The sequence below is a fragment of the Macrosteles quadrilineatus genome, unplaced genomic scaffold (genome assembly GCF_028750875.1).
Source record: "Macrosteles quadrilineatus isolate MER2022 unplaced genomic scaffold, UCM_ALF_1.0 Scaffold_5__1_contigs__length_97177068, whole genome shotgun sequence".
NCBI classification, from domain to species: domain Eukaryota; kingdom Metazoa; phylum Arthropoda; class Insecta; order Hemiptera; family Cicadellidae; genus Macrosteles; species Macrosteles quadrilineatus.
This window is the reverse complement of record NW_026542598.1, coordinates 79,260,830-79,280,795: the sequence shown is the minus strand read 5'-3', so window position 1 is coordinate 79,280,795 and position 19,966 is coordinate 79,260,830. Positions and strand designations below refer to the sequence as shown.

Sequence of the window (19,966 nt, the reverse complement as noted above, 5' to 3'; positions counted from 1 at the left end):
TTTCAACATTTGTCCATGTTCGACAGGTGTAGCACAGAGGTCTCTAGGAGAGAGCTTCAAGAGTCGATCAATGGTGAGGAAGGAAATACTGCGACTTGCTGAACAACTCTGCAATCCTATACTCTACAAGAGCTGCAAACAGGCTCTGTTACAGTAGGTGGCTTAGTAAATTACGAGACTTGTGAGAGTAAACACACAGGCCCTACACAGGATTTATAATACTTAATTGTAGGGATGTGTCGGTTCTCGATACCACCGATTCATGGACATGGTAGTCGATGCTGATTGCTGATACAGTAGACTCCCTCTTATCCGGACTCCTCGGGACTGAGGCCAGTCTGGATAATGGTTTTTCCGGTTAAACCGACGTCCCCAAAAGCTCGTTAAAACGGACCGTTTAAATGCATACTGTATACATATTTGACTTAAATTTAGGAGAGCATTGTATTTAGACACGTGATCACTGGCTTCAAATCTTTCCCATGAGAACAGACGTTTCAGTACCACCCACTTCCTGCCAATCTAGTCCGGTTAAACCGATGCGCTGATAAAAATTGTCCGGTTAAAGAGATGTTATTTCCGCCGAGCGAAGTCCGGTTAAAATGTGTCCGGATAAGAGGAAGTCTACTGTATTAATATCTTGTGTCATGTTGGTTTAATGGTCATCACACAATCACAACTGAGAAAAAATCTACTTGGATCAAAGAGTCAATTTATCAAGATCACACACTTAATCTGTAACATGTGTTGGTTTTTCAAAATAATAATACAGTATTAATAATATCTGATCTATTCACTATGTTTCCAGGCTGAAGCAAGTGTACAGTGATATCTTCAACGACATCTGTGTTTACTCGGATGTTTGCGCTGTTATGGCTTCCACCTCTCTCCGTGTGTATGCCAGGAGATTTCTACAAGAGCTCTTCCTTGACGCTCCTTTTTCAGAGGTAGATGAAAATTGCTCTTATCCTATTTTGATCTAGTTCACCAAAGCAGGCACAATGGTTAGTGTGTGTCGAGCTGAAATCTTACCTTTTCAATGTCAAACATTCATGTGTCAAAATTGATTTAGATTGTTCCCTTACCTAAAAAACAGTAAAAATTCCACTGGCTTGAATAAACAAAAAAAGTATGTAAATTGTTGATATGATGGCTGTCATTATACGCATACTATTCCAACTTAACTTAGTTCTCAAAAATCTCACAATGGAGCTTGTATAGTGGATATAGCAAAGGCTTACTGTCCAAGGCCTGGGTATGAATCCTGCCAGTCACCAGTCACTTGTAAATGTATGATATTGCGTCGTCCTGATGGTTCAAATCCCACCTCAAGCTGTATTTTTGTCTGCCTTTCTTGAAAACAGAAAAACGAATATGTTTATCATGTGAGAACTTTTTGTATTGAAGAACTCCCACTGTTAAAAGCTGTACATTAATGTTTTTTACTCTGGAGGTAACTATTGTATTGAGCATTTTTTTTTTCATTATGTGCTTGTGCTACCAAGTTCTGTGTGCAGTGTGTTACCACAGAGAAGTAAGGTACAGAGGAATCTTGCTAATGGGACGATCGTGCGCTTTCAGCTCTAGTATGATGTGCCGGAAATATACTTGTGGCAAGCAAGGAAGAGGCATAGCGGCGAATTCCTAAAAATTATTAGGAAATATGCTGAAATTCCTACCGCACAGAGCACAGGGTCTTCCTCCACCATAAGCGCTGTAGTACATGAGGGTGAGGGGGCTGTTTTTGGAATTTGTCGTAAACATCAGCTCCAACTTAAGTGTACCATTTAATTTTTCCTCTGTACCTTAATTCTCTGTAGTGTTACTTAGGCAACTCTATTTCCAAAGGTTTTTAAACCATTGCATCAGTTTGTTGGAATTGTAAAGCATAGTTGTATTACAAAATGATTTTAAGTGTATATTGAAGAAGCACTGAAATAATTTTACTCTTCTTTTAGATATATGAAGAGCCAAACAATTTGCTGAATAATCAAAACAACGCTGATAATGATGAAGGTGTCTGCGGTGATAAGGTGTCACTAGGTAAGTCTAATGGGTGTGTGTGTTTGTGTGTGTGAGATAACGATTTAATTAAACTCTATGAAGTAGTCATTTATTTTTATGTACACCTATATCTTGGAAGTTGAAAATGGGTTATACAATCACTCGGCAGATATTAAATTGTATGCTTTAGTTTTTTTTTTTTTTTTTAAATCATGACTGTTTAACCCTTTTGGACATATGTGACTACACAGGTAATGATTGCGGGGCTCCAAATCAGCTGATCGCTCAAAGGTCATCAGCTTATCAGCTAACAGGCCAAACAACAGAAATTTTAGATTATGCAATCATTTGTTTATGTTATTAGAATTGAACTTTTATGATAGATAGAAATATGATTTTTGTCCTACCTCTGCATAGAAATGGTCACATTGTCACACCTGTAAACAGTGCACAAATATTTAATTACCGCCCATTAAATCAGCTGATTTCATTGTTGGCGGTTCCATAAAACACTATTATTCGGTAAGCTAAAATAAAGCAAACATTACCTAAATAACATTTTATATAAAAAGTGAACCTGTGTGTTATGATAAATTTATTATTGTGGCAAGAAAAATCTTTGCACAAACAGTCATTGCCGCTCTCAAAATGTATGGCCACACTCAGCTAAAGCTTAGTGCGGCAATGACACACTTTATTTGCTTGGTTTATTCTTCTCATTTTACTAACCTGTAGATAACATTCAGGAAGTTAAGTTAAACGTTTCTAATTCAACATATAAAACAGTTGTCAGTTGTAGCTTAAGTGATTAAATTACTCATCACAGGAACACAAATTAAAGGTTTGTTTTAAAATTCATGAAATGTGTTATGTTTTCAGGTTCAGAAATATCTTCTAACGAAGACTACACAATTGCAGAAACAAACAACTGGAAGACTTCGGGTCCGAAGATGAACGGGTTTGACCCGGAACCTCGGTCGGGTGAGCTGGAGGTTATCCCAGAGAGTGACGCACGCAGTGAGAGCAGTGATGTGTGTCGGCTGAGTGGGGAGGGAGGGAGGGGCAGCGTCACCCCACTAGAGGACCACACTCATCTCACAGTGTCTCGGAGCTCGCAGCAACTCCGCAAAGAGTTCTTCAATGCAAACACATCACCTGAGTCTAACTTTTTGTCCACTTCAGAGAAAGATGTGGAAGTAAAAAGCATGAAACTGGATGAAAGTTTTGTCTCAAAAGTAGCCGATTCTATTACCAAAAGTCAGGGGATGCTTGAAACCAAATCAAGTCACCTAGATGAATCAGGGGCAGAAGTAGGCCTAGTTGTTAAAATTGCTGTTCAGGCGGAAGAGAAAGTTGAAAGTGAAGAAAGTCGACCAAGTGTTGATGGTGCTGCAGCGAGTGAAACAGTGGTGGTTTTGCTACCTGTTACTGTGAAAGTCCCAGAGAGAGTTGGTGAACAGGAATTTCAGTATTTGGATAGTCAAACGGAAGGTCAAACAACTTCCATGGGTAACACATCAAAAATCCAAAGTGATTCCTTAAACAAATCCAGCGAGAAATCCAAAGGTGATAAAACCAGTAGTAAATCCTCAAATCCATCTTCCTCCCCACAAGAATCATCCGCATCACGAAATCTTAAATCACCCTTGGCAATGAAAAAAGGAAAGAAGATTAACTCAAAAACGTCAAGTGTTCCTATAAAAACAGACAATCCCACAAGGGGTTCTACAGAACAATCCACTGGACAAACCCCAGAAAACCTAAATAAAAAAAGTGGGAGTGTTTCACCAAAGGTTAACAATGAGTTGAAAAATGAGTCAACTATAATTAAAAATGATGTTGCTAAAATACAAGATAAAACTCACGATATATCAAATGATGGAACATCCACGTCAAAAGGACCCACAAAGAATATAAAACTAAAAACATCAGATTCCTCTTCAAGTCCTGGGAAACCTCCCTCTGGGTTAGGAAGACAGCGGAAGAAAGCTATGTCAAAAACACCCAATTGAATCAAACTTTTGTTTTGAAGAGGAAAATTTTACATAGGCTAATGAAAAAGTATGTCTAATTCACATCTGAAGAAAGATTAACTACTAACAGGCTCATTGTTTTATGTTTACAAGATTTTTTTGCTATTTAGAGCACAGAAAACGTACTACTATAACCCAGAATGCCAACCGCAGCTCTCTCAAAACGCTTAATGCTTTTTACCATGCGGTTGGCATTCTGGGTTATAGTAGTACGTTTTCTGTGTTTAGAGCGACAAAGATTGTGTTAGTTGAGTTCAAAGACCCAAACAGTATTTTATATTTCAACATTTTATTTCATTTGAGCTATATTATGTTTTATTTGTAAAATGTTGAATGTATGTAGTACAATATATATTCCTTCAGCATTTGCATACCAAGAACTACTGTACTAGGAATCCTAGAAGGTGTTTTAAGAATGTAGCATAATTTTTGTGTAAGTTATAATAGTGATTAGACCAAAGATGTTTAAGTTTATTTTCATTGTTTTACTACATTTTATTTAAAATAAACTGTACAGTTTTTAACCATGTATGTAATAAATTGGTTTTAAATACGTTGTCTTTCATTTTACAGTTTCATTTAATTTTAAACTAATTTTTCTTAACAAAAATATTTTTCACTATACTACTACTATGAGTTGAGCTGTTTTCATTATGTGTTTACAGCCTGTGAAACATCATATTTTCAACAGCTGTCTATTGTTTGAAAGTAACATTGTTGGTTCAAAACACGAGTGAAAGTGGGTCCTATACATATTCTCGACCATTTAAAGTGCTCGATAAATCTCACACTTCAAACATGGTCTCAAATATGTAATGACTCACTTTCTACTCTTGTTATGAAGTATACTATATTATCATGTTTGCTAGCTACTAATGTTTTAAAGCTTTTTCAAGTAGAGTTTTTAACATATGAAAATAGTAAAGCCAATCCATTTTTCATTAGATTTTCATTAATTTTGTCAGGTAAAAATTTGATATTCAAATGACTGATTAGGTATAAGCATATACTGGAAGTATGTTTAGAATCAATGAATATGGTTTTGTATTCATTGTTAGAATTTTCATCCCAACTCCTCCACTAAGCCAAACTCAAAAACTGTGTTCAGAAAAAATTTACGGTCACAGAATAATTAATAAGAATAAATCAGATACACATTATAGTAGCTGTTTAGACTGCTACACATATACTTCAATAATTATTCATGTTCAAAGCTGAATGGATGAAGCATGGCTGAGTGATAAAATTATGTGTTGTAAAGTGGTCCAGAAACCATGTAAAAGCATTTTTTTTTTAACTGAATTTATTTTACAATCTGTTCAATTTACTTTTTTGTTTAGTTTAGAACAATAAGTAAAAAACTTAACAAAATAAATGGTATCAGCAATCTGACACATACTTTCTCCCATTAGCCTGTCAACAACCTCTATCATGGGTGAGCAGTGAGAGTAACTATGATAATTTTGTAGGGAAAATCACATTAATTTACTAATGGGGGTAGCACTGTTTTGTTTAGAATTACAAAAACCATTACATACTAATTTTAATCAAGACTGGCTTTATTTCAATCTGATTTTCCGTTATTTTATGGTGAAATAACATAAGCTTCAATCATTTTTGAGCCGTAATTTTTCCAGCTATTGGAGTTATACAATTTTGTTTAGAATTTAAATGGCTATAACATACTACAATTTTATCAAAATTGTTTAGGCAGTTTTTGAGAAAATTTGAATTCTCTATTATTTTATGGGAAAATAAAATAAGTTGCAATAACTTTTGGAACCGCAATTTTTACGGAAATGGGATTTGTATGGATTTCTTCAGATTAGGACTAACTTATAACATACTAAAATTTTATTAAAATAGTTTGGCCCATTTTTTTAAAAATCCATAAAAATATTTGATTGGTTTTTATAAAAAAAAAAAACACCATTAAAAATCAAAATTTCAAAAAATGAAAAAAACCTGGAGATACCATGGATTAGTACCTACATATCAAATTTCATCAACATTGGAAAACAGGCGTGGTTTGTAGATCTCTACACATACAGAAGTCACTTTGAAACCCACTGTTTTGGGTCCATAGGAGGACCCAACTCAAACTCGAAAGTTTTGTTGAAAACAATACTTTCTCCAATACTATGGTATAGGGGAAGAAATTAAAAATTTGTGGGGAACAATCAACTGCCCATCGACAAGCCTTGCAAAAATACTTGATAAATTGTGACAATATTTACTACAGTCGCGGTTTAAAGGGCTATAGTGACTAAAGCCCCCCCCCCCAATTTCCATCATAGAAAGTTATTATTATTACATTTTTATAAAATGACAGTAGTTTGTTTTTTACAAGTATGGTTAAATGCATTATTTAAATATATATTAAGTATGCAAACGCAAAATATTTATTCTAGACACTGTAAATTTGTTTAATATTTAAGAAATCTTTAAAAAACAAAAATTGCATTTAATAATAACCTACGAACGATCATGCAATCAAAAAGTTACAGGGTTGCATGTCAAAAACATTGCCAACTTCAAGCAAACAAAGCAGAAATTCCAATATTACAGAAAACAAAAGCCAACATAACCTATTTGATCAAAGAAAGATATATATTTTTTAGTATTCTTCTAGTAATTTATAACATACTAGCTACAATTTTATGTTGGTGCTTGGTTGTGTCTGAAAGAGATCGAATACATACTTGGTTTTGTATCTCATGAAAAAGTAAAATAGATCAGGAAAAAATAGCCTATATCCAACTGTTAGTACGTTTTGGTAGCCTACCCATCGGATAAATGTCTCATCAAACGGGCATCAGAGGTAAAATTGTTATTTTGCAGCATAAGCTTCTGCTTGGCAGTTTACATTTTTTTTAAATTACGGTACCTATGTAGAATTAGTCCTATAAGGATTTTCTTTTGATGCCTAATTGACATTTTAAGGTTATACCTAAAAAGCCCTAGCCTGCATCTAGGGGCCTAGGCTTGTATGCACACAAGCAACTAAGGCCAACTTAAGGTCTGCTGTAAATGGTACAGTGTAGATTTAATCCGTCTTTTACTTTTTAAAGCGTCTTCCGTACTACTAAGTTAAGTGTGATAGTTTCAGTATACTTAATGTCAGTGCCTATGTTTACTGGTATGTTTACTGCTGAATCTTGACATAACGTTTACCAGTACCTACTGAAACTAAGTGTCATTCTTTTCCACAGGGCTTGCGTATGAAAAAAATTATCTGGGCTTGCCCTAATCATTCTAAGTTAATTTTAACTTACTTGAATACTTCAAGGCTTCGTCTCTGACCGGGATTCCGGATGGACTGCTTCAAATTTAGGCTAATTTAAAAACTGAACTGAGATGGCAGCGAGTTAAAAAAAGTGGCACGTCATCTAATTCTTTGAATGAGTAGATAGGTCTAGGCCTACTTTGAAGTTTTTCCTTCACTGATTTTTTAAACCCAGCCACATCCATACTTCTGACTTCTTCAGGCAGACTATTGAAGAGTTTAATTGCGGTCACTGGGAAGCTATTCAGGGATTTTGACAGTCTGCCTTGAGGAGTGTCGAGATTTCTAGCGTTCCTGATGTTATGCTAATGTATATCCTGTCTTCTTTCATAGGTTACATAGAGATGTTCTGGCATATGTGTATCAGACAGTTGAGTACATATTGTCCATAATCAGTCAGGATGCCGAGACGTTGAAAGATAGGACTATGAGTAAAATCTTTTTGCCTGTTATTTCAGTAGAGGTTATCACTCTCAACGCCTCCTTTTGGAGTATCAACAATCTACAGCATGCGGGAGCGTGACCCCAAAGGAGTATACCGTACAAAAAATGGCTGTGGAACAGAGAGTAGTAAACAGTAACAAGGTACTGCTCAGTGACCACATGACATAGCTTTCTGAGGAGGAAGATAACTCTAGACAATTTGGTGCAGATCTGGGCTATAGTGTTGTTTTTTGCTATAGTGTGTTGTTGTGATCCCAGTTCAATTTCTGGTCAAGCCAGAAACCAAGCAGCTTTACTGGTTGATTCTCTTCAGCAGCAATTTGTCTCCCAAGAGTGCAGATCAGGAGTTGGGTCTTGTCCTCGTTTAATTTTAACTTGTTTGAAGCGAACCACTCCATTGTTGTCTCCAGCAATGCACTTGCCTCCCTCTTCACCCGTTCAACACATCTACCTTCCGTCACCAATATTGTGTCATTAGCAAATAGAAATGCCTGCCCGTCTATACCTAGGTGATTAATTAATATCAGGAAAAGGAGAGGCCCTAGGACAGAGCCCTGGGGAACACCGTAGGAGATTTCTTTACTGGCCGAATTTGCTCCCTCCAGGGATACAATTTGCCTCCTATTAGTTAGATAACTGGAGATTGTTTGTAGCGTGGTGCCTTGAACCCCATATGATTTTAGCTTGCTGAGCAGAATGACGTGTGGCACGCAATCAAACGCACGACTCAAATCACAGAGGGTGAGAGCCAGCGAGTTCCCACATTCAAAGGTGTCGGTTATTCTGGAAGCCAAGGATAAAACAGCAGTTGTTGTGGAACGCCCTCTACAAAACCATGTTGAACATCAATTACCGTTATTTTACCAGTGATATCATTGATAGCTAACTAAAATCCAAATCTTTGTAAAATCCCTCATTATGCGTGGATAAATGTCATGTCTCTTGTCAAATTATGTTTTTAGATCTGCCCAAAACTTAGTCAAAGGTGGAGTGATTGAGTTCAAGTAAGAGATATTGGTTTTTTTTCAATCCGTAGAACAACATAGGCTACCTACCTTTCTTATCTGAAATATTAAATGTAGTGTACATTATTCATGTTAAAAAAATAAAAATTAAATTAGGCCTACCTATGTTTTCCAGCAAATGAAGCACTACTTCGCTTCTTTGGCAACTGCCGTGATGGAAAAATCAGAGCATTTAAGGTTTCAATTGATAATGGTAAGATGAACTTAAATTTTTTACACTATTTAAGTTAATCCTATTTTTCAAATTTATGTTCACTTAACTTATGTTTTTTTATTTATGCATTTTTTTATTAGGACTGTTCTTCAGTTGGATTTAATTAGGCCTATTATCTAGTTTTGTATGGGATCCAGAAATTTAAAAACAAGAACCATAACAGGAACAGTTTGCGCTTTGATGTATTTTAGTAACCAAAGTAACTTATGCTATTTTAAAAAATTATTTCAAACAAAATTCCTCATTTGTAAAACTAACCTTAGGCTTTGTTATTGGCCTGTGTTTCATCTGTGTTCAACTTTTATTTCAGAGGAGCTGGTTCTGTCGGACCACAGAAACGCAGAGGGAAGCTGGGAGACTGATTATGACTTGAGTGTTCCTCATTTGGTCCAAGAGGAGCAGCCGTGCTATGTACTCTACAGGTAGGATAAACTCACACAAACGTTGCTTCTTAACAGTAGGCTAATCATGTAGCCTAATCTCAATTTTCATTTAACTACTCTATATCCTCATCCAAAGGGGATGAGAGGGGTTTCCCTCATCCTATGAACACACAAAAACCCCCAAATTATTTTAAAACATTTTTAGAACATATATGTTAAAATTAAACAAAAAGTAACACAATGCCTCAGACAGGTTAACTCTTTATGAGCTGCTCACCAGACCAGATATTTTGTACGCATACCTAAGATTTGAACCACAGTTATTTAAGCTACTTGAAGTAAGTCTTTTATATCGTGTGCCTTGGTCCACAGTAATGATTATGCCTATTAACAATATGCAGCAATTATTAAAGACACTTCTAGCATTATGCAAACCTTGTGTTAATAAAGTTGTGCTTTCCAAATTGCAACTTTTAGTGTTTTTTAGTCCCTTAGTTCAACATCTAGGTATATCCAACAGAAAAGTGAAAATATCACGTGTATAGGTACTGTAGGCCTAGTTGTTTCTTAAAATTGATCAAATTTGTAGGCTAGACAGCAAGAACGAAACGGGAGGGTTTGATTGGTTGTTGATCAGCTGGTCACCGGACGACTCGCCTGTGAGACAAAAGATGTTGTATGCTTCGACCAAAGCCACGCTGAAGCAGGAGTTCGGCAGCGGACAAATCAAGGAAGAAGTCCATGCGACTGTTCATGTAAGCATCTTTTGCCAATGTCCTGAATTTTGATTCATCTTGAGTCGTCTATGGTCCAAAAAATTGAGTTTTAAACTGACTCATTATACTAGTTTACACTTTTTCTGTCTCGAGGAACGCTCATGAGTTACCTAGTTTGAACCAGTACTATGGCTTTATCCTTACATAAAGCATATTCAATGCATTTGGTTTGCAGATATAGAGTTTAATCAAACCAGTAAAATGATAATTAGTTTTGTCGGGCAGTTAATCCTTGTAGACCTACTCACAATAAAAAGTAATATGTCTGTAAACAAACTGTATAAATAAACCAGTATTGTACACTTAGTTTGAATTATTGAAATTTACCAGTGCGAGTGTGCAGTCTCTTATTATTTGCTGTGCTTCAGAACCAATATAATTTAGTTCATTCACACCTTTGTACTCTAGGCCATCTATGATTTGTCCTACTTACTATTTCTCCCTTTCCCCCATTCATCTCCTCCCCTCCCATCTCTCACTTTCTGCTTATTTTCATTACTAGAATAATCTCTTTAGGAATCAAAATGAACCAGTTTACATTGTTTACAAATGTAGCCTATATGAATGACTACAGCTCAGGCAATCACTTAGTGTGTAAATGGAAACTGATTTAGGAACGGAGTCATAAGCACTTAACCCATTCCCGCCTAAAGACGGGCGGCGCCCGTCCTAGCGCGCCAGGTTACGAAAGACTAAAGACGGGCAGCGCCCGTCCTCACGCATAATGCATTATTATATTTTGTTCTCATGATTAAAAACGATCAATAACCATCCACTATGTTTTATTCACTACTATACTTTGTTTTTATACTCTATGCGTTGTCTGCTGGTAGCCTGTAATGTTTTTTTTGTTGTATTATTGATTTGTTGTCATGACGTTGTATTCTAACCTTAGTTGTGCAACAGCGGTTCGTTTTGTTGTTGCTATGGCGTTTCGTCGCGATGATTTATTCTTACAAAGTGATCGTTTTGCTCAGTTTGTTGATGATATTTTAGCGGAAAGTGGTTGTGAAGTGAGTGGTGATGAAGAGGACGAACGAATTATCAGTGATGAAGACGTAAGTGTTCCAAGTGTGTCTAGTCTGCCATGTTGTAGTTCGGCTAACCTAGCAACCTTGAATCCTACTCTTGATGAATATGACGTTGATTTACCGAATGTTGAAGAAAGTGACAATGTAAATATTGAAAATAATGTAAATATTCCAAATAATGTAAATATTCCAAATAATGTAAATATTGAAAATCGAGCTCTGAATCCTGGTCGTAATAGGCGTAGACCTAGGCGTGAACCTATTCGCAGACGTAACCGTGTGAACCGTAATGAACCCGTTCGTAGGCCTAGGCCTCGAAAACGCAAAACAAAACCAAAGCCCTGGGACTGGTTTGAGGGTGAAAATGAGGTAGAAAATATTCCTTTTACAGGGAAACACGGGATAAATCCTGTTATATCTAGACAACTGACAGACAAGAGCAATGAACTGGATGTGCTAGATCAGTTTTTGGGAAATAATTTTTGGGAACAGGTATGTGACGAAACAAACAGGAATGCTCACAAATACCTAGATGAGGGCATGCCTAATGTGAAATGGGTAGATTTGACCATTGATGAACTAAAAGCCTATTTTGCTTTAGTGGTACTCATGGCACAAAATGTGAAAGCTAATATCCATGACAACTGGTCGACGAGAAGGGTTTTGCATCAACCTATTTTTGGCGAAACGATGTCACGAGACCGATTCAAAACTATCTCTCGTTTTTTACATTTCTCATCTTCTGTGGACCCTAATGACAAACTAAGAAAAATTAGGCCTATTATTGAGAAGTTGATTGCATCCTATAAGAAAGTATTTACTCCTCAGAAAGAAATTTGTGTTGATGAAAGCCTAATAAAATTTCGAGGCAGACTGAGCTATATACAGTTCAACCCATCAAAACGAGCCAGGTTTGGTATAAAGATATACAAGTTGAATGACTCTAAAACTGGCTATTGTTATGACTTCAAAATTTATACTGGCAAAGAGACAGATATACAGCCCCAAGAAGAAAATGAGGAGAATGTAGATGATCCTGAAAATGGAGAAAATCTTGAGGTTGGCGAAAATCTGACAGAAAATGCTGCAACCCCGGAGAAATCTTTTTTACTTAGTGAAAAAATTGTATTAGAAATTTGTGCAGATCTGTTGGATGAAGGCCGGGTTTTATACTTAGACAACTGGTATAGTTCACCTAAACTCTTTTTAGAGCTTTTGAACAGGCATACGTACGCTGTAGGAGTTGTGAGGTCTGATAGAACAAACTTTCCAAAAGAAATAAAAAACAGACAGCTCCAATTAGGTGAACTTACCTTTTTGCACACTAAGAAAATCTTAGCCCTAAAGTGGAAGGACAGAAAGGATGTAGCCATGCTATCAACCATCCATACCCGACCGGAATATGAGGAAGTCATTCCACAACGAGAGAGAAGACGTCCAAATCCTCAACCACAACTCAAACCAAATGTTGTGATAAACTACAATAACAATATGAACGGTGTGGACAAACAAGACCAACGACTCTCATGCTTCCCAGTGATGCGCAAGTGCATGAAAGGGTACAAGAAATTGTTTTTTTATCTTTTCGATGTTACATTGAACAATGCCCGAGTGATTCATGAGATTGTAACAAAGAAAAAGTCTACTATGTCAAAATTTAGGATAAATTTGGCTGAACAGATTTTGGAAAGTGTCAATCTAACTAACAGACCAGTAGGGGGAAGGCCATCGGTTGCAGCTGAATCACCACTGCGGTTACAGGCCAGGCATTGGGGTCATTTTATAAGGAAGATTTTGCCCACTTCTAAGCAAAGGCCTTCAAGGAAGTGTAGAGTATGTAGTGCTCAAGGCAGGAGAAGTGAAACCGTTTACGAGTGCAGGAAGTGCCTTGTGCCTCTGCACTTAGAAACATGTTTCGAGGTGTTTCACACCCAAACAAACTTTTGAAACCCCGAAAAAAGTTGTAAATAGAGTGTAAATAGTGTGTAAATAGTGTAAAACTGTATATAATATTGTGGCAGAGAGGTCTGGAGCTCACAAATAAGCAAAAAAAGTAAGTGATCAATCTTATATTTATTATATTAGGCTATAAGGTTTTCTTGAGTATTCGACGAATCACGTTTTTGGTTATAATATGCTTGGTAATTGTCCGGTGGTAAGAATAATTATAATATAATCATATTGAGAATGAAAACCCCAACACTTTGAGTACCCACAATGATATTTGGAACGAAACTTTTTTCCCCTGAAATTTCCTAAAATTTCCCTGAAATTCCGGGGAAATTCCCTGAAATTCCGGGAAATTTCCCTGAAATTCCCTAAAATTTCCCTGACAACTAATTTTACCCATTTTATAGTTAAAAATTAATATAATCATGCTAAGAATATAATTTACCATTTATTTCAATACTCACAACACCATAACTTAGTACACATGCAATTTTTGTGAAAAGCTTCTATTAGGCCTATTCAGGCCTATTTTGTTGATTGCAGAGTTTTACAAAAACAGCTATAAAATGAAGGATTTTATATATAAACAAACCAAATAAAGTTTTTTGTGTAAGGAATTGAATACTATTTATGAATTTGGCCAAGAAATTGATTGAAAAAAAAATTAAAAATACTTTTTTTAGGTATGCTTTCATAAAATATATTTTTTTATAAATATATATAAAATCCATATATATTTTTAAAATTGCGATAAAAATTTTTTGATTGGAAATTAGTGTCACATAAAAGGAAATTTTATGTAGATCAATTTAAACACAAGTGTTAGCCATTTATTTCATAAATTACAATTTTTATGGATTTTTTACTAAAACACTGCCCATTGGCCCATTTTAACTCAGTTCTAACTGCATGCTACTAGACAAATAACTCAGTCAGGAATGGGTTAATTCATTCAAATTGAATTAATTTCAACTGAATTGTGCAACACCACTGCCATCTCTAAAACTAAAAACAGAAAACATCCTTTAGAGATTTCCCTGTTCTTTATAATGTGTTGTTATAACTTATTTCCACGTAATAGTTTAGTTTCAATTCAAACTCAATATTACCAAAAAGTAATACCTGATTTGCAACTATTTTTTGGAGTTGCTGTTTCAGACTGATGTTACGCTCTCTGGACTGAAGAAAACGAGGCAGGCTGCTAAGTCACCGGCTCCCCTGACGTCGAGAGAAGAAGAGTTGGCAAGCCTGAGCCAGGACTTGACCGACGTCAGCATCGACTCTCGTACGCAGACCCTAGGAGGAGTAGCCTTCCCTCTTCACCCGGCCGCAGTTAGTGCAATACGCGATCTAGCCAGTCGGAAATGTGATTACGTTCAGCTCAAGATAGACATAGAAAATGAGAAGATATTGTTGGTCAAGAGTGATACGGTGAGTGTAGCCAAATTGCCAAGTCTGGTGCCTACGGACACGGCGAGATACCACCTATACTGCTTCAAACACACGCATGACTGTGAATACTTGGAATCTAATGGTAAGTTCATTGAGTAGGCCTATTTTTATGCTGTATAATCTTACATTTTGGTTATTACTATCTCTAGGTGGACTACGCTTTTCTATCTTTTACCTCTTCACAGTTCCCTTTCCACCGCCATCTACCATCTGTCTCTATCTCATCAATGATTTACGACTCATCGATCCACCATCTTCGGTCTCTACCCCACAGGCCAATTTCCAAAGGATTACGCATTGCATGCGTTGAAGTTTACATTATTGCCTGTAAGTTAACAAAAAGAATATGTTAAGTATAGCATAACACCTGAATGGCACCTGGCTATAAGTAGACTCTTGGCTATCATCCTGATCCTCTCCAAAGCCTCTATATACTGTAGGCTCTTGGTGGTCAAATATTTATTGCTGTTACCCTATTTATTTGTAAGACTGTCCCTTACATTGTCATGTAAACATTAAACTATTGATTAAATTATTAATACATTTTTTCCCAAAATCTCATTGTTTACCAGATATTCGCGGTTTTGTATTTCTCACATATAGCCTACATTTTTATCTTAAGATTGTTTTGACAGGTATTTATGAAACTTGGTAGGTAGGCCTATGTTGGTAAAACAGACCCATGTTAAAAATATTATCTTGATCCAATTCAAAATTTCCAAATGGCGGACAATCTAAATATGTTTAGCTTAAATTACAAAAAAATGGTTGGTTTTATGAAAAAAAATTCAAGAACACTTATTTAGCATTTAAATCTTCCTATCGAACGACACCAAGTTAAAAAAGATCTAATTGAATTGGATCAAGATAACATTTTTCCTTCCATGGGTCGCTTCTACCAACCTACATACAAAGTTTCATAACGATGGCTTGGAACAATATAAAGATAAAAATGTGTGAAAAATACAAATGGCGGATATCTGGTTAACGAAGCTATTTTGGGAAAAATACTATTCTTGATTTTCGCTTTATTTTGACATATAGAACCTGAACTATTTCCCGAAGTTTGGCTGTTTACTTAATGGGACACCTGTGTATTTAAATTTTTGTTTTCTTGACAGGAGCTTCTTCTACAATATTTTGTATAGACTCCAGTGCCATCTATTAGCAGAATTGAACCTCATTTGTATCTCCTACTATTTTATTTTGGATGTTTATTGTAACTCAAACACTCAAATGCCTAAGCAATTTTAAAACTGTATCTCCATCCCATAACATCACAAAACAAAATACATACAAATAAAATGTCTATTTTAAGTGGTCAACTATGTTTGCACGGACTTTATTTGTTTGCAGTGTTCATCTATTCAATGCCAGGTTATTCGTGCAGTATCAAGGAGAGAATGCTCTACTCTAGCTGCAAAGCTCCCCTGCTAGACTACATTGAAAACAGCATTGGTCTGAGGGTTGAAAAAAAGGTAAGATTGATCACTTACATCATCTTGTCATGTTGAATTAGACATGGCTGGTTTAATAGTATCGCTGGGTTTAGCTGAGTGGTTTAAGTCCTGGTCTTATGAGATAGGCTAAGCTTGCCAGATCAATTCCGAATAAAGTCGGTAGCTTTATATGGTTCAAAGTAGTTAAAAAATACAGTCATCCCTGATCATTGAGCCGTTACATAGAGAAGTAAGATACAGAGGAAACATTAAATGCTACACTTAAAACGTGCCTAGCATTGTAGCTTGCGTCTAGTGCAAATTCTATTGGTCCCAGTAAACAATTGTGGCTGAAAACTAACCTGCTAGTATTAGTCGTTTATGAGGTTATCTTTTTATTCAACACCCATCTCTCACTCATAATCTTACAAAGGATATGTTATTGTAGTACGTAACGATTGCGTAGAGATAAAAACTTCTACTCGTGTTGTTAACACTATTTACGCGAGTTGCGTACACTACTTTCCTACGACAGTGTTTTAATTTTTAAAAATTACTCCTCATAACTTCTAAGAGAGGTTATGTTTTTGTTTATAACCTCTTATTGTCACTGACCGATGCAACAAAACATTGTACATAAACACTAATTGCAGCCAGCACCAATCAACAATTAAATTGACCTGAACAGCTGATTAGTTAAAGTTAGAATATTTACAGTTTTATTTCTTTTCTCTCAATCCTTGAACCTCATTGGTTATGACCTGTGTTAACCTGTGTTGTTATGGGTAAAACTATGCTGTTATGAAAGTAAACAATGCTGTTATGAGAAACTTTTCAATTCTCAGTTTCTAAGTATTCTAATTCTAAGTCTGAAACGGCTACTTTTAAAAACCGTTGTAGGTAAAAGTGTGTACCCCTTTTTTACTCTTTCAGCTTGAAATTGATTCGGGAGCGGAATTGACTGAAGATTACCTCCAGGACGAGCTTCATCCAAAGGTTAACCTTCACCGACCCAAATTTGAGAAACCTAAGGGACCGCCTGGGCGCGGAGCCCGCAGACTTACCAAGACGCAACAGTAGCTTCCCAGTATTTATTTCTTATGTTATACAATTCATATTTATTATTTTAAAATATTGTTTTATATTCAATACATTTTATTTTGATTCTTTTTGGCTATTACATTTTATTGGTATTGAAATTCCTGAGTAGTCGGTGATAAATATTAAATCCTTATGTATAATAAGTGAAGGCGATTTCTACGAAACACTACTCCTCCGTTGATAATGGACGAATTTTTACAAACGGTGTGTCAAAATGAAGTATTGTTTGTGTAGACGCCCCCTTTCAACATTTCCTGTAATAAAAGTCCTCGGGCTTTGCCCCACAGGCCATCAAAATCCCAATGTATTTCTTATGAAGAAATATTTTGTTTACTTAACCGGATGAATAATTTGTATTAATTACAGCTGTTCATAGTAAACACATGATACACACAAGAGATTACAATCTTTAAGTTGACTCTTTTAAGTCATCGGAATTTATGACTGTTATTCGTTTTGAAATAACACCTGTAATACTTTGCAATTGCTTGAATTCGAGCAACAGGTGCACTAATATAAATAACAGGTGTGTAACAAAACCACTTATTACCACTCGCAAACATTTTTTGTAATGCCTTTCTAAATGGGCTATCAATTTTGAATTTACTATGGAGGATGATCTGTCAGTTTCTTTGCGGATATGTCCGACTTGCGCTCCTTTCACTGTTGTGTGGTCGTGACTGGAATAAACCCAGCCAGATCCACACTTAATGAAAAACGTGCTGATTCCACTTCCCCATAGCACTCACGAAAACCCTGCTCAGCGTAAGCCAGCTTTGATAGGTCTCAAATAAATAGATTAACTACGTTTTATTTTATTCTAACTACTCCTCGCCGTTGTGACACGCCTGCAGCAACTTGCCCTAAACATGATATCGATAATTGCAAAGTTTAATTTAGTTACGTCAGTTAATTTATTGTTGGTTGAACTTGGCCTAATTTAGAAAAGATACGATTCCCCCTAACCCCTTTATCCCCCAAAGATTAATTAACTAATAATACATTATGGCTACGGTACTTTACCAAACGAAGACAACTTAGCTCCTAGCTCCTTTCCATATCACGGTTCCGCCAAGACAAACCTGCAGGCCGGTCCATTCCTCGTTTCCCGGCAGTAGCGCTAGTGTCGCAGGTGTCTGACTACAGTTCTGCTTGTCGTCAGATCAGCTGATGGGGTTGACTCTTACCTTATTCTTTAATTGTTGGCCGTGATGTGGGTTATTCCCACACTCTTTGGGCCTACGGGTTTTGCTGTCCAGTTAAAAACAATACAGGTAAATTCTTTTAGTAGTGATAAGGATAAGAGCAAGAGAAATTAAAAAAAAAAAATTCTTTAGTAGACACTCCTTGCAGCTTCCCACTGCCACTGGACCAGACGGTTGTGGCGCCGTGGCCGTGCGTCAGTGGTGAATGTATGTAAGGAAAGCCAGCCAATGAAAATGGTGTTCATGATATTATATATCTCTTTTCCTATAGCTAGAAATAATTGATCACGGTTCTTTTTACATTGTTGAATGGAGCCCGAAACTAATTACTAAAATTGAAAGTCATTTTGTAAGGAACCCCTACATAAAGAAAGATTTTTTCCTTAAGAGTGTTTAAGAATACCTTAAGGTAAGGATGAAAAATAAAATATTTAACTATAAAACCAACTTAATTTATGCGTACGAGCACTATCTGAATTGGAATCTTAAACTAGAATGAAGATTTAATTCTGGTAAGCAGGTGCCGCACGTGGGTTCGGCTACCGGCTACCGGCAGCCACTATGGCTACTTATTTGAATTTAAATGCAAGTGCCATTCGTGCCACCAAAAATCTGAATCGGCGTGCCCTCTGGACATACTAACTACTAAACTAATATGAGTAATATGTTTATGTTTTATATATTTTTGTGTTTATCTACCTTTGGTTGGAAATGTGTTTGATTGGAATTTTTTTTTTATTTGGCAGTTTAAAAGTATTAAAACTGCTAATTTCCTCATGTTATTCAATTTTATGATTAACTCAGGAAAAAAATTACCTTTGGTTTTCTTTTTATTTATTGCCACATTGAACATTAACAAGTTTTTCGTAAGTTGTTAGGCATCAGAGTAATATTAAATATTTTCTGGCAACAGATGAAATTTACTTTTAAATTCTAGCTATGCATTAATCTTTTACCCTTTACCGATACCAAACTTACTTAACAAACTTTTCCAGCTTTTTGAACGTCTCTTACTTTCAATTTCTGCAAAAGTGTTTGATTCACAGTAGATATCGTAGTCCCCTGATATGGCTTTCCCTTTGACAGGTTCATTTAAGATTTCTTGAACAGCACAATCTTTGTTAGACGTCAATGCAGATTTTAAAGATTCCCGAACATTATCGGAAAATACTGGATATAAGAATTGACCTTTGTTGGTAACCATCTGGCTAAGGTAAAATCCCAAATAGCCAGTTTGATCATTTTTATGCATGACATTGTTAGGACTTAGTCTTGGCCATTCAGAACCTTTTAGTTTTATGACACAATCTTTAAGTTGGGAATGATCGCTTTGCTCACTGTACGAAATTATCATGTGGTAAGATTCGGTGGCCAATCTCTGCTCTAATTGATTGTGAATTCCCGTATTGTGATAGAGAAAACTATTTGTATTCAAGACTGCCTTGTTAATTTCAAGATAGAGAGCGTGGAAAAATAAACTAACATTTACGATTACTTTACCATCTTGTATATGCGCTTCTTCGTCATTTAATTTATACTGGAACCTACTTAGGCCCTTGAGAGAAATTCCTTCCACACATACGTAAGCCTGTTGATCACGACTGTCATCTAAATTATTGTCCA

General features: G+C 36.1%; 2 protein-coding genes across 2 annotated transcripts in view; both read left to right on the top strand.

Moving 5' to 3' along the window:
• Window positions 1-4,169, top strand: part of LOC128994549 (rapamycin-insensitive companion of mTOR) — a 40,207-nt gene extending 36,038 nt beyond the window's left edge. Inside the window, exons 32-35 of the mRNA XM_054419172.1 lie at window positions 27-153; window positions 809-947; window positions 1,959-2,043; window positions 2,884-4,169. Of these exons, the coding sequence (XP_054275147.1) occupies window positions 27-153; window positions 809-947; window positions 1,959-2,043; window positions 2,884-4,016 (1,484 nt within the window). The 3' untranslated portion in view covers window positions 4,017-4,169. The remainder of the gene's footprint in view (window positions 1-26; window positions 154-808; window positions 948-1,958; window positions 2,044-2,883) is intronic.
• A 2,478-nt stretch (window positions 4,170-6,647) lies between these two features.
• Window positions 6,648-17,206, top strand: LOC128995229 (twinfilin). Its single transcript, XM_054420175.1, has 7 exons — window positions 6,648-6,858; window positions 8,908-8,985; window positions 9,317-9,428; window positions 9,979-10,144; window positions 14,305-14,680; window positions 15,955-16,076; window positions 16,971-17,206. Exons 1-7 carry the CDS (start codon window positions 6,834-6,836, stop codon window positions 17,115-17,117), a joined length of 1,026 nt encoding a protein of 341 aa, XP_054276150.1. The 5' UTR covers window positions 6,648-6,833; the 3' UTR covers window positions 17,118-17,206.
• Window positions 17,207-19,966: the final 2,760 nt, after the last annotated feature.

Excerpts from the sequence above, each read along its gene's own strand:
- LOC128995229 (XM_054420175.1), top strand. The coding sequence starts at position 6,834 with ATGTCTCATCAAACGGGCATCAGAG. Across the intron at positions 6,859-8,907 it reads TCATCAAACGGGCATCAGAG|CAAATGAAGCACTACTTCGC; the intron begins GTAAAATTGTTA and ends TATGTTTTCCAG. Across the intron at positions 10,145-14,304 it reads AAGTCCATGCGACTGTTCAT|ACTGATGTTACGCTCTCTGG; the intron begins GTAAGCATCTTT and ends TTGCTGTTTCAG.